The sequence below is a fragment of the Cyanistes caeruleus genome, chromosome 4 (genome assembly GCF_971803275.1).
Source record: "Cyanistes caeruleus chromosome 4, bCyaCae1.hap1.1, whole genome shotgun sequence".
Taxonomy (NCBI): domain Eukaryota; kingdom Metazoa; phylum Chordata; class Aves; order Passeriformes; family Paridae; genus Cyanistes; species Cyanistes caeruleus.
The window spans coordinates 52,323,365-52,347,809 of record NC_141704.1 but is presented as its reverse complement, the minus strand read 5'-3'; the positions used below and the strand labels follow the sequence as shown (position 1 = coordinate 52,347,809).

The window sequence follows — 24,445 nt, the reverse complement described above, 5'->3', positions numbered from 1 at the left end:
GCAGGAGCTGGTCAAACACGGCAGGACTTCAACACCAAATTCACCCCCATGTGTACACAATCTGTCTGTTCCCACCCACCCCTTCTCACAGAATCTGAGCTGGTTCCAGGATTTCAATTGCAAGACAGGAATAAACTCATTACTGACCAGTATATAACACATGTTCAAGGACTTTCTGAGGGTAGGTATTGAGTCGACTTACACGAACGAAGATTTGTAAATGCAGGAAGAGATAATTTATCTTAATTTATAAATCTTAATTCTTCTGTAATTTGTTTTTTTCTTTAAATCAAGCAGAAGAAATCACATGCAAGGGATGCCACATAATGCAAGACTAGGACTGCATATTTGGCCACTGAGAAGGCAAGATATGCACAAGGCAAAATACAAAACTCACCTGATCGTGCATAAATATTATGATACAAGCATCATCATTGCAATCTCAAGTTTTTTAGCTGCAAATATATCTAAACTTCACCTCCCAGATAATACAATGTAACAAGAGGAATAGTAGTTCCTCTATCAAAAGGTAAAACATTAAATAACAATTTACTCCACAACAATTGCACTGCTTTTTCAAAGCTGTACAATACAGTTCAAAAGATTCGGAGCTCTAGGCAAGAATAATCAGAAACATTCAAGGCATATATGATAAGAAAAGCCAGACTAGATTATCATAATCTTTCACCTATAAAATGTATGAATGCCAGAAAGAAAATAGTCCCTATAAAACCATAATGTTCTCCAAAAGGTTTTCCCTGTAACATAAAATATCTTTAGTCCCTCTTCTCAACAAAGACATCCATAAATGTATGAAAATGAATGTTATGCTCCCATTTTAAACTATAAAGATTTGCAAATAAAACAAAGAAAGATACACCTAAATTCACAGATTCCTTCATTAAGATCTTCTTAAAGTGGATTAAGCAAGCAAATAATTTTAAGTAGCTTTAATAATATTCTAAGCTACTTGTATTACACAGAATACTGTTCTGTCTTTGATACAGATATATGCTAATGTGTCCTTACTGGCACAAGTTTAAACAGCAGTAAGTCAGGAATAATGCCACTATGGTATGTCATCTCCATAAGTAATTTTCTGAACTAGCTGTAGTAGCAATTTTTCCAGTTACGGGTCTGTTGCTTAGTGCATTTTGACTACAATTCTGCACATTGTCATTACAGTTTTGAAATACAAAAGATTGTGCCAACACCCCAAAAAAAGAAGCTGCAGCGTTAACAGTGCTAGTAGATTCATGCATGGGCAAAAAGACAGAAGTCAGTGAATTGCACTTTCCAATACACACTCTCATCTGAGTTCCTTAAACACAGAGTATTTATAGAGTAGGTTGGTTGCCTTTTAATATTGCATACTTTACCAAAGTTATCATTTGACCTGTGATCATAATAAAGCTAATTGAATACTGACATAGGTGAGGACAGATGGAGAAAACACACCAAAAATGTTTATATTTGTCCATATGAATCTATTGTGTTAATGAATTTCTAAAAGAACCCAAAACCACTTACTGTCTTGAGAGAAACAGAACTCTTATCTCATGCACAGAAGAAATTAATTGGTCTGACTACAATGAGAAATAAAAGTGACTCTATTAGTGTGTGTTTTAATGAGCATCACATACAGTGCAGATGTATAAATTAGAGCACAAATTCAGCTTCATGCTCTTCACTTCATTTTACTTACCATCAGTTCCTATTTTACTTAAAGGTCAGTATAACACTGGAAAAGACACAAGAAAAGATTGAATATTGACGAATACTTCTTAAATCATTAGTTGCTTGCAATTTTAATGTGTTAGACTTTAGCATATTTTTGAAGCATAAACTAGTTAACTTTACAATGTTCAAATATTGTTAATCTTAAAACACTGCTCATTTGAAGCCTGCACTCTCCCACTCCATTTACAAACTGCCCCTACTCCCTCACACTTGATGATGCCTTGTTTGCAGTGTCTTGGTCAGGATACAAATAGAGTGGGCTCTGCAATGAATTCGCTCTTGGAGGTGGTTGTGTACTAGTCAGTCTTTCAGAATTTCCTGGAGAATGCTCTCTCCACCTTGGACTTGCCCGCTCTTCAGACATTTCCCACACAGATGGGCATGGGGAGGTAAAATTCATGGTGGATCGTGAGAGGTAGTTCTCCTGAAGACCTTCTTCTTGGAGGCACCTGTTAGAAAGCACTTCTTTTTCTTTGGAGTTTCGCCATTTCATCCTTCGATTCTGAAACCAAATTTTCACCTGTTTGCAAGTTAATGAGAGTTAATTATCATTCTTTGTTTTAAATAACTTTGCCCTAACAAGTGCTTTTTCTCTTTCCATCCTCTCAGTTTCATATTCCTTCCTTATTCATTGTTACAGTAGAGATCCAGTGAAGCCAGCTGACTGACATTATCTGAGGATTTTCCCATCACTATTTATTACACCTGGAACAAATATTCTCCTAGATTTTCATGCTCTACAACAGGTGATTACTTAGCTTAGACTGGAAAATGGACAGCCCAATAGCTAGGGATAGAGGAGAGCTTCCTATAGCAACATCCTTCTAGACAGAAGAGAACTCCCAGAGAAAAGTAGTATCATCATTAAGAAAACTAAGTGGTATTACTGGTGGTGTGAAGGCCTCTATCAAACACAGGCTGTATGAAGAAGTACCTTCTACAAACATAGGTAAAATCACCTTGGCCATACAGCTTTGAAAAGTGTGTTGTAGGACACAGGATTGAGGATTTAAAGACATTTTGTCTGCCTGACTACAGTTTTTAAGGAGTTGTCTAGAACCCATATGATTTTGAGATAAAAATCAACTTTTCAAAAACTTTAAGTTGCAACTCTTAAACACAGGCATTCAAAGGCATTTATGAAATGCTGGGGAAAGCTTGAGGGAATATACAACCAGGAACTGGTTTTACATGAAGAGACGAAAGGTGAGAATGATCAATCAAATTATTCAGACTGTGCTCTCTTCTCCCTTGAACATTTGCTTTTAGGTCTAGTATTCAGATACTTGATATGAAGACAAAGGGGCTATGGTTTCAAAGGTTTGAGAATCATTGTCTTAGATGACAGGTATTGTTCCCCCAGCACAACTGGTCAGAAAATTTAAGAAGTAACCTTCACAGCAACTTCTCTTCCTCTCATGAGGAGAATAAAAAAAAGAGATGAATATCATCTGGTCTGTCACTGTTGTGAAATTATATTCTTGGAGTAGTAGTTGTTATCTGTATATCATTATACTATTTTTTACAACCCCAAGCTCTCTTGAATAACATGAGCACAGAAAATAATCTCGAGGAAATAACTGTAATATTAAGAATTACAATTAGGGAAATTTTTTAGGCAGCACACTGGTGAATGCAATTACACATTTCCATTGAAATAGTTTTCCTGCAGAGATTACAGTTCTGTACATCACACTGAGAAACACCACACTGCTTATTTTTGTTTATTGTTGCAGTGCTTGCAATGGTGTCAGTCATCAGGCTGCAAGGAACCACCACAGACCACCAGATCTAAACTCCTGTGCAAACTGGAGCCAACTGCAAAGTTTGATCAAATTGTTGAGAGCCTTTTCAAGTTCTGAAAATATCCAAGATAAAGATGATGAGAGCTCTCACCACCATTCCCAGGCTTTTCTGTCCCCTAGACAGCTTCTGCACTCATATCTTGAGTACTTTCATTCCTACTGCATGCAAAGAAACAAAATTGTACTGTGGCCTCTCAGTATTTTCAGCTGCAATCTAGAGGGCTGCATCTACTCCAGCTCCTTCAGAATCCTACCTGTCAGCAACTACCATGTTAATTTTCTGCTGTTACATGCCCTCACAAACTTTTTTTTTCCCCACAGTTTCTTTCAGATTTTGTGCTCTTCAGGCCAGAAGAGCTTTTCCTTTGTTTTTATCTGCAGATAGATGAGGCCCCCAGGATTCCAGACTGGGCTACTGCTATTCAGCACCACTATTAATGTAGTTGTTCAGTCAGAACAGCTCACTGGAGGTATGAGATCCTCAGCTAATCCTGCAGTAGACCAACTCAGACTCATGCAAAAAAATCCCATAAAATGTGAATTGGTAAGTAAAATGGGAGTGTTTTAGAAGGTCATCCTGTAAGGTTTTTCTCCCTAAGGTATCTCTCAGCTTGAAAATCTCTTTCTTTGTGCAGTCAAGTGTCTCTCCATAGGAATGGTTGCCTGTCTCTTGGGGCAGAACAATTCCAAAGGAAGTGCCTTATCCCTAGTCATTCATCTGTGAGTGCAAAGGATGCTCAGTGGAATGAAGGAATGCTCTATGCTCTCACGTTTTTTTTCCACTGCCTTTAGAGTAGTGGGATGGAGCACAGTTCCCTACACCACAGCTTCCACAGGGCTCTGTCAGACAGCAAAAAAAGGGAGTTGAAAATGAAATGCAGAGATCATGTCTCTTTGTGAGAAAATGGAGTGATCAATTTTTGAATGTATACATACAGGAAACTGTTAAAGTATTCCCTGGTTTAAACTACCATTGATTCATTGAGGTCTTTGCAGGTAAAAGAGCTCAGGGCTGCCCCTGAATTTTTCATTTTTCCTCCATCAAAGCCATTTTAAAGATTTTTCCCCGAAAGGGAAAAATTCCTTACCTGAGACTCCTTTAGACCCAGGTTAAGGGCCAGTTTCTTCCTGTCTGTTTTACTAATATACTTCTGCTTCTGGAACATTTTCTCCAAAGCTTTCCTCTGGTCTTCAGAAAAGACAGCTCTTCTTAATATGCCTCTCCGGGATTTGGAGTTAGATTCCTGGGTCAGAAGAGGCAGCACACTTTCCTCCCCTAGTGGAAAGAGATGAGAGTTTCCCATAACACCTAGCACATACCAGAGAATATTAAGTGCTGTTCAATGCTTGCAGACTCTTGCCCCACTTTGGATTTGTTGGTGTTATAAGTGTGTTGTAATGCTTCAGTTATGTTCATTAACGATTAAATTCTCACTTGGATCTAGAGTCAGTACTCAAGAGTCTCCCTCTGACATGGTGCAAAGTAAATCAGATGAGTTCAAAGAGGAATATTAGGACAGAGCCCATTCTACTGCAAAATTCAAATACAGTCAGGGAAGAACTTTGCTTTTCTTTGCCTGTGCTTGCCACTGAATAAACTGCAACAAGTTTTCCTATGAGTTTACTTACTCCTTGTGTGGAATGTAAAATAAGATAAAAGTGGTATTGATTCAAAGAAACTAAGTAGCCCTTCCTTTTTTTTCTCTTTTTTTTTTTTTTTTCCCCTAAGGAAAGGCTTTCAGAGTGAACTATTTCTCAGAAAATCCCTGGTCATTCACTTAGTTAGTCTGGAAACTGCAGCAATTTCTTTATTAGAGGATTTGGAGAGTACTTGGACTTACTCCTTTCAGCCTGGGTTTCTAATCCTTTGACATCTCATAGTAAGTCCTGGGAGGACAGTTTTCAGTGAATCCAGTCACATCCCCTTAATGTATGCTAGAGGGAGCCCTACCCTGGAAAACAGCCTCAAAACTGGGGGACAGAGTTGCAGTGAAGTAGAAGTGGTCACACAAAGAGCACAGAACCCCAGGATAAATCTCTCATGCTCCTCATACTCAATAAAACCTAAAGCCTTAGAGCTTTGCCATGCTCCCTCTCCCCTAGAAAGATATGGTGTAGGAGAAACAGTCCTTGGTGAAGTTTCATATGCTTCCAGTGTTCCCAGCTTCCTCAAATACTCATACATGAAGCAGGAGCAGGAACCAGTTGAATTGGGCCCATCATCAAGGAGGCATGTGATAACTAGGGAGATGCAAGCAGGCCAGGAAACAGCTGCACTTTGGCTCAGAGACCTGTGCCATGGCTGTACAGCCACTGAAACCTACAGTCTTGCTGTAGGAGTTGCAATTCTCAGTCTTGCTGTAGGAGATGCAAGCTGCCCTCCTGCTGTCCACCTTCTCACATCCAAGGCCTATATTGCCCTCCCAGCTTATAGTTACAGCAGCTGCAAAGGTGTGCTGCTGCTCAATTCCTACAACAGATCTGATCATTTTCATATCGAAGCAAAAGGCAAATTCCCCCTGAAAAGCAGATTCTCTAAAATACTAAACTTTTTTTTGGTGAAAAAGTCTATCAATTCTATTCAGCTGTAATGGGCTGGGGGGGAAATGAAATACATTTTTTCAATTGATATAGTGCTCTTGAAAATATTAATGAATTCCAGATGCAGTTTCCACAAACTGTTCCTTGGGGCTACACCACATTTCAACTTCTGAATAGTATATATATATATATACACATGGGTATATGTATCTTTAAACACCCACAGAAAAACAAACACACGTGTACTGAGGATATTGTAGTATAATGATGTGAAACTGAAGTGTGTATCTGTATGTCTTGCAGAGTTGACAAAATACTTTTGTAGCTATGTGTTACCGGTTTGATATTACATTACCCCTGCATCCTGCTTCCAGCTCTGACCAATAGAGTATCAGAAGCTGAGCAAGTGTACAATGATTATTCCCTAAAATAAGACTACCCCTGTGAAACATTACTGATTTAGAGGCCACTGCATTCTGCCAATTCTTTTCTTGTACTTTTCAAGATCTTTATATTTGTCCCTCATAACAGTGTGTGGTAAAAAAGAATTATTATGATTTACAATGTTACAGTATAAATAACCTTTAATTTACACAGATGTATTTCAATTTTCAAAATTATATCTAAGACCAGATACAAAAATCATACTACTGGTTAATTTCCTGATATTTATTACTCTGTGATACACAGTCAGACTTCATCCAAAACCATACAAACAAAAACAAAATAAAAATAAAATAAAAAACCAAGCAAAAGTCAAAATATCAAAATGGAGGTTTCCACAAGGGGCAAGCCAAGTTGATATCTCTCTGGGGACTGCAGAGTCTCCTCATAACCCCCACTGCATACTCCAATCGTGGCCACAAAACTGGGGGCAAGCTGGGAGCCTTCCTTCTTCAGGCATGTTTTCTCTCTTTCTTGCTCAAACTTAGTGAATTTAGGTACCTTTTTCCAGGTAGACTCTTATTAGTTTCAGCTGAATTGTCAGCTATTCTGAGGTTTACTGGAAGGTACAGTCCAGCAGAAGCAGAACTGGTACCTTCTCTCATCCCCACTGGGGGATGAGAGACACCAGCAAGGGAAGAGGCGTAACAGGGCTGGTCCTTGCCTCCCTGCCTCCATTCCACAATGGAGTTGTCAGCCAAGGATAGAGGACGCCAAATTATGTGACCCCTTAAAATTTGTCTTGCCTGGCTGGTTGTTAACAGTCAATCAGCAAGGAAACAACCTCCTGCTGGAGCCCCGAGGCACCAATTAATTCCTGTACAGGCAGTATGTAGGGTCCAGTTTAACGCCTATATTAGACCAACTTAATAGTGAGGCATCTTTACACTCTAAGGCACAATATGTGATGGATTTTAAAAGATTAACTGAACAAAATGTAATGTTGAGCAGAATGTTCAGAAGCATTAACAAGCATCACATGGGTCAAAAGTCTGAAACCTACTACCAAATGAGTAGCCTAAAGAATTTCTTTAAAAATAAGCCATTATCTAGAATGCATTCCAACTGCTATACAAAAACTAAATTTCAGTTTGTGGATTATAGGATTTTTCAGTGCAGTGGGATAGGCAGTTATTTATACATTTCAATGATTCCAGCAAAATTAAATATGTCAGCTTGCAGCTCGTCATTCTGAACATGCAACCGAAGGTTTAGTGTGCTGCTGAGATAAATGTGACCAACTATTTTCTATGTTGCTGGTTTGATTTTTGTTAAGTCTTCCCTTTGTGTCCTAATATATAGTGATAAATGTCCCCTTAATCTGTGGAACAATCTTCATTTGCCTTCATGGCAGAGACCACCTTGAAGGAGCAAGTAAAAGCTTTAGTCATGGTTTCCATTTTTTCATTAGAATTCAATACATTCTAGTTAAATGGACAATTAATAGGTCACTTCCAAAATAGTAGTGTATCAGTCCTGGTTAATAAACAATCCCCACAGTTGATAATGGGCCTATGTATTCAGCAAGTCCCTGTATACACTCAGCTCATCCACTAAATCCCTTTTCAGGTAGACAGGGTTATATGGGAAGATGAGCTAGAATGAGTCTATAAAAGTCAGTTTCATTCACTGCTTTATTTTTCAGTCAAGTGCTTTAAATGGTGTCCAGAAAATCTCTTGGAATGTGAGACAGGAGAAAAGACTGGCACATAGAGTATTGCTTTATGGCCATACAAAAGGGCAACTGACCCTTGCCCAGGCCTTTTCAATGTGAAATGGTTCCTAAAGTTCATCTGCACAGTGAAAAATTGTGGTGAGGTCGCGTGTGGATGAGTAAAGTGAAAGTGGTGATTGGTCATGGTGCTGTCAGCCATTGTGGGAGAGCCTAGGCCATGTAAAACGCTCTGTGGGAAAGTGTCAGCCCCCTAAAGAGGTGCTCAGAAACTTGCAGCTCATTAAACTGCCAGCATTTGCTGCCTCACTTGTCAAGAATCATTCAACTTAGCAACTGCCCTTCTGAAACATTCATAAAAAGCATGCACTTTAGGCAGGAATGGTTTGAATTCAACTGTGATAAAAAAGTATATGCCAGAGCATACATTAACTCCAATTTTCATTTGGATTTGACAAGCAATTTGTGCTTTTTTTTGTTTTGAAGAAAAAAGAAATGCTCCTTCTGTTTGCATTCCTGAGCCATAATCACAAAATCATGAATGACTGTCCATTCTTAAACTATTTCATGCAATCTTCCTAATCAAGGCTAAATTTAGTTTTGAATTAAATGGAAGTGGGTTACAGTTCTTAATCCTGAATAGAACGTGTACACTGGACAAAATTCTCTTCAACATACTTCTTCAATTTTTTACATTATGATTAAAGAAAGAGAAACAAATTAAACATGTGCACACATTTGACTGCTACAAAAAGAATGAGTGTTGTATTTAAATAATCCTAAGGCTTCCTGAATCATAATTTACCCCTAACAAACATTAAAATGCAGCACACATTTGACAATCCTCCAGCTATTTTATTTGCAAATGTTTATTGACACTGATTTTTAAGAGTTACTGATTTTAAAGAATTGTTTCTAGCAAAGTGAAAACAAGGCACTTTCCTAGGTTAGCTCTGTCTGGGTGTCTCAATGCCATTAGAAACCTCTCACAATTGCTCAGTGTACTTAAGTTTGATAAATCTTTGGAAACCCTCTGAATAGGATTGCTGTGATTTTACTAAGGAATTAGCTGCTGCCATTGCATCACCAATTAGTTTTCCAGAACACATTAAATCCTGCTGCTTTGGTTTACAGAATAACTCAAGCATTACTGATGAAGCATAAAAACTTACTTGGAAAAGCAGTGGGGGATGCAGGGTGCTGACAGGACCCACCGCAGCATGCCGAGTAGAATGGCGGGGCTCGGAGAAAAAAGTGTTTGGAAAGAGCTGCAAAGAAAGCATAGATCTAATTGATTATCCATTGAGCTTAGGTGATATTCATAACAACAGTCCTCCAAAAAGTCAGTGTGTAAAGTCCTGCCCCACAAGTTCTTTTTCCTTTTTTCAAGATGGTGATATTTTTAAGGCAAACAATGATAAACCAAGTAATTGCTCCTTAATTTAGCAAGGTTATTTTACATGTGTAGCTTAGCTATAATGTGTAAAACTCCCCCTATATGTATGAGAATGAAGCTCTGCAGACTAGAACTTTCCCTCTGTAATTGCTGTAATTATGGGGGTTTTCCTAAATATTGGCATTGAACACATTGTTTCAATAATATGTAGTTGAAATAATGAGTATAATGAATCTGAAAGTTATTTAAAATAACTCTAGTAAGCATGTAATCTTAGGAAAAAAAATCAGCTGGTACTCAACTGCTGTTAACAGCACTCAAACCAGTAACATCCTCAACAAGAAACCTTTATTAATAAACTTTATAAAATGCCATGAGATGAAACAGCTCAGCTCTAATGGCACATACTAAATGACCTGATTCTGTTATTCTGTCAACTTAAGTCTTTCTGGAAAAGTGCTGTAAATTTAAATAAACCACTTGCTGAAGGCTCTACTTGATAAAAAAAAAAAAAAAAAAAATCTTTAAAATCAACTCACAGAATTAGGTAATATTTGGTAAATTTTCTAAGGATTTTTTTTTTTTTAGTCTTAGTCTCTCATATCTAAAAAGTGCTTCCAAATCATGGAAAGGTCTTAATTATCTATTTATCCCTTAATTTTTCTTCTATAAGGCTCATGGGCTTTTCCATTAATCTTAATTACCTATCAGTTTCTGATTGTACTAGTGAACTATGAAACCTGGAATACTTTTTGGTTTTGAAAAAAGATACACCATGCTTGCTAGAACTGTACACTTGTAAAATATGATCAGCATCAAAACATCTCTGTCACTTTCTTGTTTTGGTTTAGGCAGAAAGTAAGTGCTTCTAGAGCCAGTACTGTAGTTGTACAAATATCCAGAAAAAAAAAAAAAGTAAAAAAAAAAAAGTAACTGCACACTTAGGTAAAAAAAAATCAGTAATCACAATGGAAGTTAAATAGATAAATGTATCTAAGCCATGCTTCTAATTTTTAAAAGCTTTTCAACTGGAATTAAAAATAAAAATCACTCAAAATTATGTTGTTCAGTATGTATTAGGACCTCAAAATAAGTTTTCTGAGCCTTAAATTTGCTGTTATCCCTGAGCAAAAATACTATTGTTGTACAGGTCTAAATCAAAACATTTTTTTAAGTATTAACTTGTAATTGCTGATTGATAATCATTTTGCTGTAACAGCTTTCTATTGAAATGTTGCTCTTTCTAATGAAATACAAATTAATTGCCTGGTTTTGAGGCATATACTTGAAAAACTTTACCAAAAAAAATTATGTGCACTAGGCATTAGTATTCTAAAGCTTCTTTACCACACAAGACCATCAAATGTGGAACCACTTCCTTAGAAACTTTAAATAGTAAAGAACATGCAGGCAAATACTACCTATCCCATGTATCTAAAGGGTTTCAATGCAACTGAGGAAGTGTGTAAGCTGCAAAGGATTTGACTAACTCAAGAAGCACAGGAGCTGTAGAAGATAAATATCAGCCAAGCTCCTGGACATGAGAGCTCGTCATTGACAGTATGTTTTATGCTCTGCAATTCCCAGAATCCCAGGTGAAGGAGTTTTCCTCCCTTCCTTAGGAGGCACATTCCTCATGCTTTTATCAAATTTCCCTTACAGTCAGGTAAAACTCTCCACTTCTGAAAATATAACTTAGAATACAGAAGATACCACACTCCACTCCTTTGCTTTCTTCTTAAATGTCTTTAATGTCTTGGCAGCCATAATGTCCTATTCCCTCCAATCATTGCTCCAGCACCTTATTCAGACATGCAATTTTGGTCAGACTTGTTGTCCTGTCCTTGATATTCCCTCTTGTAGTTTCTTAACTCTGTCCAGTTCCTCGCTCTGTTTTGGTAATGTGGGGCTCATAATGATATGTGATAAAAGCAGAGACACCTGGATAAATCAGAATGGAACAAGCTATTGATTTAGATAGACAGCATGCTCCTGCAAGTAATGACAGGAATAGGAAAGGACAGTTTCCTCCATTCACTACATCTCTCAACAAGTAAGCTGCATACATAAAGGTCTGAAGATGGATTAGTGTGAAAACTTATGTGAACTCTTTGTTTAAGCAAACTCCAAAGAAATACATTTTCATGGAAGTTGCTGACAATGATTTAATACACTAGCACAGTACCACAATGCAAACAGAAGAGATCTTGACCCTAATTCTGCTCAAGTTGATGGAAATCTTGAGCCTTGCTTTCCCAGTATTTTACTTAATTCTTTCAACCAACTGCTGCTTTTTCTGCCTGCAGGGCACATATCTCTCTGAAGCAGAATATTTGCTTAAGAAATAAGATGCATGTGATATCCTCACATAACTCTGAACAAAGAGGTTCCTGAGCTCACTTCTCCAGATTTAGTCTAGATCCTGGGGAATAAACAATGCCACGATGTCTCTACACCTGTAGCCAACATATATGTCCAAAGCCTTTTTTAAAGGCTATTTATGTATAAAAATAGCCTTTTTTAATGTGCTGCAGCCATACTGATGCACAGATGAATTTTACATTATGTACATGAAAGTACACCCCTACATCTACTGAAGCTGTTGCACTCAAACCAACATGCAGCAGTTTTGCAGAGTTACATCAGTAAAAAAAATGTGATACTCAAGGGATATTCAACTCTGTCGTGGGAGCTCTACATAGAGAAAAATGTTAATGCTTCAACATAATGTATCCAAGTATATTTTTTATCTTTGATAAAAACAACACAGTTCATCACAATAAATGGCTTCCACTAGCTGCATGTAACTCCATTAACAGAATTAAAATTGTCCAGAGAAAAATATTTGTTATAACTGTATTTCAGAATTATACTGGAATTGTACCTGTAGAAATGACATAATACCTATCAGTTTTGCGAATAATATAGAGGAAGCACTACCTATTGTTTTCTTTTCACATATATCACAGCAACTCTATCAATATCTGTTGATCAAAAGACCTAAAGCAAACACTCCTTGCTGTTCACATAAGGATGAAAATTGCTGAGAAGTGAGAATATTAATCTGTCAATTTTTGTTCAGAATGAGGTACACAGTAACCAAAAAGGCAGCCATTGCTCCCAAATATGTATAGGAACTTAAAGCAGGGGCCAAATCCTGGTAACTTGTGTTCAGGACACTTAAGTCTTTTTCTGCTTTATATCTTCATTTCATAAAAACTGAGACTGTGTGGAACTAAGTGTTTCACAAAAGCCAGTCTTTACAAGTTTAGCTTCACACATGCATGAAAAGCATTGAAGTATGATGTAAGTGCCTTTTGGCACTCCAAAAACTGTACTATATGCCTTAAAAGAAAATGTATTGGATCATACATACAAAAGTATTAAATACCTAGGTGTTGTGGTTTTGTTTTTTTATTTTTTTTCACAAAACAAATTCTTTTGACACTGGTGCTGCATGCCACATTTTAATAATAATGTGCACTACATTTACCTTTGTGAATAGAAATCATTTTATAGACAATAAAATAATACTAAACATGTATTATACTAAACCTCAAGCTTATCTAGTGCTAAAATTCAAAAAGCAGTTCAGATACAAGTATTTTAAAATACACTGCCTGCTCTGAAAATATTCTAAATTCAAAAGCCCTTCCATTATAAAGTCATACTGACAATGGGATCAGAAGTTTTCCTTCCAACTATCCACCATTTTGAGAGTAAGGTTCCCAAATACAGTCCAGTTCAGTTATTAAGTTATTATAAGTTATTAAGGACACTGTTTACTCTTCCTAATTTTACTGTTGTGAAATAACTCAGTAAAGAATGTATGTAGGCTATCAGCCATTGGGAATGTGGGAAGGAGTGAAAGAAAGATGGCTATTGAGGGAAGGTGAAACTGATGGTAAACTTCTGGACTACTGGTATTATACAGGCTCCTTCACTGCACATGCTGCTAGTTTGTTGTGGGGTTTTAAAGATAACTGATAAAAATGTGGTATCAACCTGTGAAGAGAGCTGGAACACCTCAAAAAAAATCATTCAGAAAACTGCCCAGAGCCAGATAATAAAACTAAGAACAGGACCAGAGAGACCTCAAGCTGCATGAATACTTAAATTCTCCAAATATTGCTAAATCTACATGAACTGCTTTCCACCTTGATGCCAAGGATCCAGCCTTGGCAGGACCCTTAAATATATCATCAGTAAATTATCACATTTCATCTGAGAACCTTGGATGGTTTGTGCCCATAACATGAGCACAAATGCAATTTCCTAATTTGGCAACGTTTAAAGCAGGCCAAAACTGCAGGGAAGTTTCATGTCATGAACAGCTCCCTGAAAAGCAGTCCAGCAGCAGCTCTGCCAGCTTAGTGATCCAGCTGAGCTGCATTTCCGCTCCTGAACCACAAGCCCTGGACCTCATGATGAGTCATGGTTCTTTCCCTAGCAGTTACTGTCTTTAGAGTGCAATGCTCCAGCAGCAGTTGTGCACCCCCAAAGCATTTCAACCAGCTGAAGAGGAGCCTCCAGCTGCAAGAACAAAGCAGCAGCCACTGTCATATCTCACCCAAAAGCAACTAACATCACATGGAACTGGAAAAACTTACTGCAAGAGCCTGTGGTGCAAGGCCCCTCAAAACTGGCTTAGCTGCACTCTCAAATTACCATTTGCTTCCTATTTATTCCTGGAAAACACAGCCACATGAATGCTCAAAGGAAGTCAAGCCGAAAGGGAAAAGCAGAGTAGCATCCACAGATCAGTTTTAGAAAATTGTCAAACATTCGTGGAAAGGGTTTTAAAGTCCTAAATATACGTATTTTTAAATCCTACACAAAACATGGATGCAAGAAATGGGCTTGCATTTATATGTTGGGTCATGGTGGGGCTTTGAAAAATGGGCAGAGCAGCCCCTAAAACAGGCTTGAAATGTGTTAACAGCATAATCACCACATCTACAGCAATGCAATGGCCAGGAGCATCACACTAGATTATCTGAAGCCACATTAATCAATGTCAGTTATCAGAGGCATCATTCACATGCCTAATTATTATGTTGTAATTTGTTGTACATGATTTTCAGTGCCTGAGGAAATACAGCAGCCAGAGGCAGGTGACAATGCATTGTCAGATCTCACCTCTACAACTCAAAGCAACAACCAATCTCCACAATGTTCGCCACAGACTCCATGGGTACCCTGGTGTCAGGAGTAACTGTGGCTTCCACCCTCTCCATGCCTCATACACAGCCTTGCTATTGAGAAGATGGGAATCTACCTGGGGATTTACCAGCTTTTCTTCTGGTATTGTCCTTCCTCAGGATGCCCATGTACTAGTGTGCCTCAGCGCTTTATGATTACCAGTTCTTGTCAAAACAGGCATCACTGTCATTTCTCTGTCTGAAAGTTCCATGTCTTGCCCGAGTTCCTTGTCTTGGCCTCCTGTACAGTCCTGTACAGAAGGGATAAGTAGCTCTACATAACAATTAATCACTTTAAAACAGACACAGAAAGTGTCTCATCCTCTGGAGGCATCTCTCTGTATTGACTACAGATTAGACAAGATTCCTACTTTTTATTAAACAGCTGAATTACTATGACATTCTTCATATCCTTCATAGGTAACATCAAAAGAGTATTATCATCTGTACAGCCATAAAGACTCTAAAAAATGTAAAAATTCAGCTAGAAAGACATTAGGTATTTTCTTTGATTTTCAACATACTGCAATTTGTTTAGATATTATTTCCTCAAGCATGGCAAAATTAAGGTCAGCTTCTGCAAGGGAACATTTCACTGGTATTTCATTGTTGCAGCCCTAATTCAAAATCTTACAATAGGCCAAAATGCACCATTTATTCCTGTGGTATAAAATGATTAGCCAAATTTTTTTACCTGTAGCAGTCTTTACTTTTTGAAGTATTGCTAGCTCCAAACATACAAAAGTCTCAAGATAATATAAACAGTGTTAGAATAAAAAATAACACATGGTTAATTCTTTTTTTCTTAACACAAGGGGTTTAGTATTATTACATTTGTACAAGGAAATACTTTTTCAAGTTGAAAGTTGAGATATTCACATGGTCACAAGGAGGTAACATTCTCAACACACACTCAGAATACTTCAAGAGAATTATGTGCTATAACTGCAGACAAAAGCAGCCTCTCATGAAAAAAATTCATAAGCTTTTCAGCACAAAGCAAAGGCCACTTCTCCAAAGTGACAAGTCACCTCGAACAAACACTGTCCAGGTTACTGAAAATATTTAGATGCATAATTTTATAAATATCAGGGTCTACATATCTAACATTTGAAATAGCCTCCTACTGTCCACCTGCAGTTGTTTTTATTTTGAAAAAAATACCTCCTCTTTCTGCTATGGGATCATGATTGACTGCAAAAGTACTATGTAAAGCATCAGTTATTTTGCAGAGCTGCTTTATAAAATAATGCAAAACACCTTCAGAGGGCAATGGAAGCAGAGAACTTGCCTTTCAAAATTTAAGAGGATTTCTTAACAGAAAAGACACAGTACAATAAAACCTGAAATCTCTGCTTGAGTTTACTGATGAGATTAATCCTTACCACAGTCCTGTGTTTTCTAAAATCATGAGCAATATACTACAGGATTTCAGAAGACCAGCTCTTTCTGCTGTACAAAATACATTTTACAGAAGTTAATTTACTAACTGCAGGCATAACTGATTCAATGGTTTCCCCTCAGTTTCTTTTCTACAAACTCCATCACTTGTCTTCCTGGTGCAGCTCTGAGATCTTCTGGCAGTATCTAAATCTTGCCAAGGACCAAAGTCAGGATCCTCTTCCTTTTAGGATATGGCATCATGAGAGTAGCAAAAGGAAAAAGCAGTGTCCAGCCAGTGCTCATATTCCTCACTGAGCACAGATTGCCAGACTGGTGGCTGGGTTGGAGAGTAGCTGGCACTAGTCTAGCTCTGGCAACCTCACAATGAGGACAACAGTTTGTCCTTTAAAAGCCATTTTGCAGCCACTCTTAAGATATGCTGGGCATTCCAGACCAATCCTATTAAATGGCTCACGAAGTTAACTGGAAACAGGAAACGTGTTGGACAGAGTATGTGATTTCTAATAGTTACAAAAACTTCTTTGCTTCCAAAGAAAAACTTTCAAAACAATTACGGTGTCTCAGTGTTCCTGGCAATCAGGGAATAAGAAAAGATGCCAAATAGATCTCGCCCTCCTTAAAGAAGCTTTCTATCTCCAAAAAACACCAACAAAACAAGAAAATCCTAACACTTGTCAGTCAAGTTGTCGCCTGAGTTAGAGGGAGTCAAGACAAAACATTGGGCTCTTTCCTGTCTTTTATTTTACTGGAAGCTAGTGTTACATGTCGCTTGAGGACACTCCCTGGCTGCCAGTTGGCTTGAAATCAATAATTAATATGCATTAATTCACTAAGAAGAGGTCCAAAAGGAAAGTAAAAAATATCACTTCAATTTCAGTAATTTAATTATCTCCTGGTTGCCATAAAGAAACACAAGGCAGTTTATTAAATATGGGAAATAAAGTATGTTCGATTCAAGTAAGTAATACAGGATAGAACTGTTATCATTACCTGAGAAGGAAAAAACTGACATAATTTTCCAGAGACTTAGCCTGCAAAAGACTCAGATTAATTTCCTTGCAATGATACCAGTTTTCTGTATTATCTTAGGTAAGTCACCTCATTTCTTTTTGCTCCAGCTTCTCCTCTACACAGTAGAAATTTCTCTTGTCTCACCAGCACACTGTGATGATAAATCCATCAAAATGTAAAGTACCCAAATGTTACAGAAAGAATGCACAAATAGCACAATATATAGCACAAATGTATCTGGATATGCATAAAGTACATGTACAGATGCTTACTGTAAGTCAAATTTATATTTACTGTATAGTTCTTCCAATTTCTTTTGTGTTACATGTGCTGTCCTTCATTCTGCTCTATGTATTCTGATGCTTTAGGTAAAAATCCCCAAAGATAAATTTCTCAGTAGGTTTTACAATGGAATTATCTCACAGCTGGTTTTGTTGCATTTTGCAATCTCCTTTCTCAGTTCATCTATAAAAATGCCAAAATTAAAGCAGAAAGACAGATTCCTTTCACATGAACATATTCAGATTGTAAAGCACTTACTGTCAACCTCCTCCAGGGCAAAATACCTAAGAAGAGCAGAAATATTCAGAAAAATTATTCCAGGTAGCAGAGTAACTTCATATTTCCCAAGAAGGTCACTCAGCTCTAGTGCCAGCCAATATTTCTGGAAACTAAGTCATGAGGAAATAAATATGTGGAGTGGACCTCTTTACAGCACCTGTGCTACAAGGCACAGCATCTCAGCATCATCTGGACAATTTCTGTATGTCAGAAAACACTGAAGAAAGCTGTCAAGTCTTCTAATTTATCCAGATGACAACAATAGGCTTGGAGTCAAGGGACTAAAACCCAGATTAGCAAGAAATTGAGGACAGCAAAGATCAAAGTGGCTTCAAGCAAAGTGCAAGAAAGCCTGTGGGAATGTCAAGCCAGTATAAACTGGCATACCACTGCAGAAGGCTCATGAGTTTATTATATTGCAGTAACGCTCCCTCTGCTTTTCCTAGTCTTATATAACATGCTCTTTCTTCATGTTCTTCTTAAATGAAACCAAACTGATTTCAAACACCTATGATGATTTAATTTTTTTAAATGTATGTAACGATGGGAAGTGATTATTTAAATTTTTACAGACAAATATATTTATTTCTATCATGCTCATTAGATGATGTAATATTTAGGGTGTGACACTTTCTGAGGACTTGTTCAGTTTTTTATTCACAATAGTTTTGTAAGAAATATAAATAAAATACAGATGCAGACAAGCACCTGAAACAGTCCAACTAATACTCTGAAACCTATAAATTATGGGAAGGAAACTTGCTGATACAACTCAGTTGCTGAGGAGTTACAAAAGGAAAAATTACCATGAGCAGATAGTCCAGATCAAGAAAGCCATCCCACCTGGTCTTCTTTGCCACCATGGAAAAGAGTTTTTCAATTTACAGAAAGAATAAAGGATTTACATTCTTTAGCACTTTTATGGAGTGTTAAAGGGTACCCTAAAATGGAGTGCTTTCTTCATGTCTTTCCTTTGTAGGTAATGTGGATACATATAAAAAAGTTCAGCTTATTCAGTTCAGCCCCTGGTGTGCTTTTACACTTCGTTCTTTTTTAAGAACTTTTGGCGACCTCACCAGAATTTGGGACTTTATGGGTAATATAGATTACTGTTTCCAAAAGGTCTGGTACTTTTTCAATTCTCTTTGGGTTTTTTTTTTAATTAAAAAATAAAAGAAAACTTGGCTTATGCCAACCTAGTTTATTAGGGGACTTTTAGTCCCTGCTTGATCTATAAAGCACTTGCTAGTTCAGAAAGATTTTTTGAAAACAACTTGCTTTATAATTTTCAACAGTCTTACTGAAGACTTCAAAAAAGATTTTTCAAAAATGCCACGTGATTTGGAGGTTCCAATTAGGCGTTTATTCTTAAAAAAACCTCAGGAAATTAAAAAAAAACTACCTAGCACAAATTCTTTAGTTAAAATATCTTCACTAGTCCCTGAAGCCTAAAATTTTTGTTCTGCCAAAATGCTCCTTTGCCCTATCACTGTATAAACAAGAATTACACACAGCCTGACCACCCCAGCCTTACTCACAAATGCAGCGTCTGACTGAACAGTTTCCTCAGTATACGCCTACACTAGAGACAAGAGACTCCTTAGAAACCACAAACTGTTCCAGCAAGACAGTTCCAATCTAATTCAAATTTATGAAAGTTGAGACAACTAAGCGTCCTCATCACCTTAAGACATACAAGTCAGATCAGAATCAACAGATCCCTGTTCGAAAATAAAAGTCATTGTCGCAAGTGTACAGTCACAGGAGAATTTTCTTGTGGGTGCACAACAAATGAGGAAACACTAGTATTTCTCCCTGCTCAAATCTGAGAGCCTGGTGCTTTTGCTAAGATCTGTGGAATCAGAATAAGAACAGGACTGGACTGCAAGTCACTAGGCACACCTACTACACTAAAATCACTACTACTATGGGTCAATCAAAAAAAGAAATAATCCTGGAAGCAAGCATTTGCAAAACGTGGTATTTGTGACCTTCTGCAGTAATTTACCTATAGCCTTTTAAAACAAACAAACAAAACTCCAGATGAACAAACTAACAACAACAAATAAAACCCAAAAAATACCTTTACCTCTAGCAAATAAGAGTGCTGGGGCATCAGCTGTTTCTATTTTCACAAATAAATATAGCATTTTCTCTAGAACTTTTTTTTTCAGGGTAAGGGCAAAGGGCAGGCAGGGATAATGTTCATCGAATTGCAGGAAGATGATACTTGTCCTGTTCCCTGGCCTATAGTTAGTTAAAACAAACATGTTTAAGTAACTGATATGCTTAAGATAACACCTACCTGAGAGGTCAGGAACATTCAGAAACGTTAATGTACACTTTGACTCTCTCCTGCCTACCTTGAAAGAACATAATGCTAAAGGATCAAATACTGCTTTGGATTTTGAAGAAGAGTTTGCACGATTTAATTGAAATAAAATTATGTTTGAAAAGAAAACAATTACTTCTGTATTCGAAACAAATATTTTGGTTTCAAATCTCAAAGACTTAATTCAATAAATACAATTCTGCTTGTCTGATTTTCATTTTAAATGCATTTAAAACTTCGTGACCATAAATAAAAATTCTTAAAATACCGCATATTGGAATAAATTTATGCCTTCTAACAGAAAAGCAAAACACAATATAGATAGCGTAATACTGAATTTAATTAATTGAATGCAACTTCAATCAGTTCCATGACCAATAGAACTACATATTTCGTGAAATACGTTGCTCATGCGCAGACAAAACTTATTTATACGAAAATCGGCACATTCAAGAAACAGAATGGGTTCTGTAAACCTGTATGTTTCCAATTCCACGGCAGGGGTTCCTGCGGGTCCCCGGCGGCCGCGAGCTGGTCCCCACCACTCTGCGGGGCGCTGGCTCTCAGCGTGACACCGGGCCGAGCGGCTGATAACGCACATTTACACCGCTTTAGAACTTTTCTTTTTTTACTCCCGTCCCTGGTTTTGTCAAAACTTCCAGAAAATTGCCTGTTCTACATGGCTGGATTCTCCTTTTGGCAGGAGGAGCCGGGTCCTCCACGCCTTACTGTCCCGCAAGGCAGGGCGTGCGGAGAAAGGGGCTGCTGCCTCCCGAGCTATCGCTGCTTAGGAAGATGGGACCGTTCGCCTTCCTCCCAAAACTTGGCATTTCTGACTTTCCCGGAGCGCCTGTTGGCGGCGAAGCTTTTACCACCCCTTGAGGCTGCGGGACGTCAAGACCCGAAAGAACCGCGATCAGGGGCATTTAACAGCACCCGTCGCGGCCATCACAGGGCTCTGCCGCGCTCTCCGCACCCACAGGTGCGCCGCCCGGCCGCACTCGGAAGCCGCCGCCCGGCGGCCCGCACCACCGGCCCCGCCCGCTCCTCGGCGTCCCGTTGCCAGCGGTAGGGCGAGACCCTCGGCCGGAGCCCGGGGCAGCCCCCGCCGTACCCCGGCGGTACGGCACCCAGCGGGCTCGGCGTCCCGCCGCCGCCTGCGGGCTCCTCGGAGCGGCCGCGCCTCTCCCGCCGCCTTCTCCGCCGTGCGGAGCGCGGGGCCGAGCCCTCGGAAAGCCCCTCGGTGCCGTCTCTTCGGCGGCGGGACGCGGGGAGGGGGCCGCGCTCACCTGTGGCTGCCGGCGGGAAGATGCCGGCTCTCTCCGCCGCCGCGGCCCGCGCTGGCGGGCGGCCGCCGTCCGCCGCAGAGGGGTTGAGCACTTGGAAAGCCCATCTTGCCGGGAAGGGACCCCCTGAGGGGTTGATTTGTTCCGCCGCGGGGCACAGCTTGAGGGGCACGGGGTTGGCGGGGAGGGGACGGAGCTGGGCAGGGCTCGGCGCCCCGGCCCGCAGCAAGTTCTCGATGAGAAAACTTTTGCCCAGGTTGCCGAAGCCCGGCGCCGCCGGCAGGTTGAGGAGAGCAGAGGAGCCCACCAGGTCCCAGTAAAGGGCGCTGGGCAGCATAGCGAGGGCTTCTACCCTCCTCGCCCTGCCCTGCCCTGCCCTGCCCAGCCCGGCCCGGCCGCCGCGGCCCCTCACTGGGCTGGGACGGGGAGCCGGGCTATGGGGCCGGGCGGGCTGGCGGGGCGCCTCCCCGAGGGCTGTGGGGAGCGGAGCGGAGAGCTCGGCGAAGCTGTCCGTGGAGACGCGGCGTCTCTCCGCCGGGCTGGAAGGTGTGTCCAAGCGCATTCATTATGTCAGCCGGGGACGAGGAGTGATGGACGCGGCCAACAATGCCGCCCTGCCCGGCAGCCCCCCGGGGAGGGGGCAGGGCGGGAGCCGAGGTGGCTGTCCCGCCGTGCCCGCCCCGACATGGCGGCGGGTCGCGCCTCCCGCCCAGGGGTGCACCTGTGCGAGGCGGCGGCAGGGGAAGGACAAGGCCGCTGGCCTCCGTCCCGGCGGGGAAGTGGCTCCGGTGCTGGCCGCGGAGAGATCATGTCGACCTAATGATCCCATGAGGTAATGGGAAGATAGTCATTAGCTCACTCCCTCTGGGCATTTTTATCTGGCCTTTTTTTTTTTTTTTTTTTTTTTTTTTCTTTAGTTACCCACACAGAACATGCACGCTGGATTTTCAACATTTGTCTTAATAAATCTGATTAAGATCAACACGGTACTGTTAATCATGGTTTTCTCGAGATATTTGACAAAGCTTTGTGTGGGCATAAACATTCTTTGTCCGGAATAGCTTAGTCCATTTTTACTTCCTTGCATGTATTCTTTATTTGCTTACAAATCACGTAATGTGGCAAAGATGTCTCATTTTGCAGTTCAAACATGCGTGCAGAAAGTTAAAATTGGATGCTGTTCCAAAGTCCTGAAAGCACCTCCCTGTTTTGCAGAGAAATCCTTTTATTTCAAAGCAGCTGTTCGCCAATCTAATCTTGACGATATTCCCTGCAAAATCCTCTGGAGGAAGTGCATCTCTTATTTTTCTATAGCAACAGAGGCATAACCCTTGGACATTGGTGTGGTTCAAAGCTAAAACCAGCTGGACTGGTGGAATCCTCTGTGTCCTCAGATGAGAAATGGGAAGGATGTCCTGTAACTGCTGTGGTACTAAGTAATAACTTGGGGAATATAAATTAGATGCTCACATGTCCAAAGCTTTCCTTTATATCTTTGGGTGGGTTGGCCTTGCTACAGTTTTGGCACTTGACTCCTTTGATACTGTGATGTGGTGAATGGGAGCCTAAGAGTTGATAAAGCTGCTTCATGTCAGAGACCCATGTGTTCTGACTGGTCTTAAAGCAGTGGCTGTTAGCAGGAAGTCCAAGATGAATCTGATGGTTTTTCCCTGATAGATTCCCATAACTGTTCTTAGCTTAAACAATTTCCACAGCTTGAGCACTTGTATTTGCAAATCTGAAGGCCTTTATCAAAAGATATTCATGGAAGTATTTTTCTTGTGAGCATTTTGAGACTCTTGCTGTAGAATGGACAGGATCCAAGCTGTTGTATCCCAGACTACATCTGAAGCTACTGTGCATTGTTGTAGTATAAGGTGCAGAAATTATGTTTCTAAGGGAAAGAAACAAGTCTTCCCAGGAGGGCACCCACATCTGAGTATTGCAAGTAGCTGCCTTTCCAATTACGCCTCATAAATTTATTCACACTTAAGGATTTATTTTGTCTTTCATTTCACTGATCAAATTCTCATAGAACTCCCAAGGGCCCAAGACACTGAAAACCATAATTCAACACTTGGGAAGTGCAGTTAGTCCATCCAGCTGTGCTGCCTGAATAAAAAGTATTCACCAAGGAAATGATGGTTGTCAAAGACCATAGCCTTCAAAGACAGACTTGGGGTTTGGTTTTCTCCAAGGCTACTTTTGATGCCAGAATGGCTATTAATGTGTTCATCTCATCTGTGTACTTCAGCAGAGTATGATTAGCAAGTTGCATGTTTCTGTGAGATACAAGCACAACACACTGAAATACAACACAACACAATTCTGAGTTGGAAGTGACCCACAAATGTAGCATTTGACTGCACGGAAGAGAGTGATCGACCACATGATGAGTTAACAATTCATGTCAGGTTGCATCTCTAGTTCCAGGGTTTAACCCCTGCCTTACAATGTGTGTTTAAACAATCCCTTTCTTCTCTCTGGTTTTCATCTATCAATGGCCTCTCACCCTTGTTCTGACTTTGCCATCATAGCTGTACTAAAAAACCACTGTAAACAATTCACAAGACTCAGGTTTTAAATAAGATAGGAAATACTATTTTTCAAGAGATTCCCAGTGGAGACCTCAAACTGGTTGTGTGATGTTAAGTAAGGGTGGTAGAGCAGAGTAGCGAAATGAGCTCATTAAACCAGGACAGCCTCTGAGCACTTGGTCTCTGGGACACACACATCTGCAGCTCTACTGAGCAGTAGCTACCAAATTCCATCTGTCCTCTGGGCATGTGATAATTGAGTACAGTCAGGCCCAAGATTTGTAACCTGTCAAATGCTTACAGGAGAGAGAGCACAGAAAATACTGATTCTTTGTTCAGATCTGGAGCATGGAATGATTTGAGAGTAAAACAAGTGGCATCCCTAAAATCCAGATCCTTTCTGGTGAATGCAGCCTGGAATTGCATGACTAATAGATCCTTAGCCATGGACCTGAAAAGTTGTTGGATGTGTATTATCCAGACACATTCAGAAAGAAGCGATGACATTCACATGT

The 24,445-nt window shown here is 39.8% G+C and overlaps 1 protein-coding gene across 1 annotated transcript; it reads right to left on the bottom strand.

Moving 5' to 3' along the window:
• Positions 1-1,599: 1,599 nt before the first annotated feature.
• DBX2 (developing brain homeobox 2) lies at positions 1,600-24,200 on the bottom strand. The gene is made up of 4 exons (XM_086884645.1): positions 21,397-24,200; positions 9,375-9,470; positions 4,634-4,821; positions 1,600-2,260 (listed from the first exon to the last, which is right to left on the bottom strand). Exons 1-4 carry the CDS (start codon positions 21,953-21,955, stop codon positions 1,937-1,939), a joined length of 1,167 nt encoding a protein of 388 aa, XP_086740771.1. The 5' UTR covers positions 21,956-24,200; the 3' UTR covers positions 1,600-1,936.
• Between the last annotated feature and the right edge of the window lie 245 nt (positions 24,201-24,445).

What these genes read in the sequence shown, in the direction of transcription:
- DBX2 (XM_086884645.1), bottom strand. Translation starts at nt 21,955, where the DNA reads ATGCGCTTGGACACACCTTCCAGCCCGGCGGAGAGACGCCGCGTCTCC. An exon ending in CTTCCCGCCGGCAGCCACAG is followed by an intron (nt 9,471 to 21,396) that starts GTGAGCGCGGCC and finishes CTTTCTTTGCAG; the next exon opens with CTCTTTCCAAACACTTTTTT. An exon ending in TGGGTCTAAAGGAGTCTCAG is followed by an intron (nt 2,261 to 4,633) that starts GTAAGGAATTTT and finishes ACTTGCAAACAG; the next exon opens with GTGAAAATTTGGTTTCAGAA.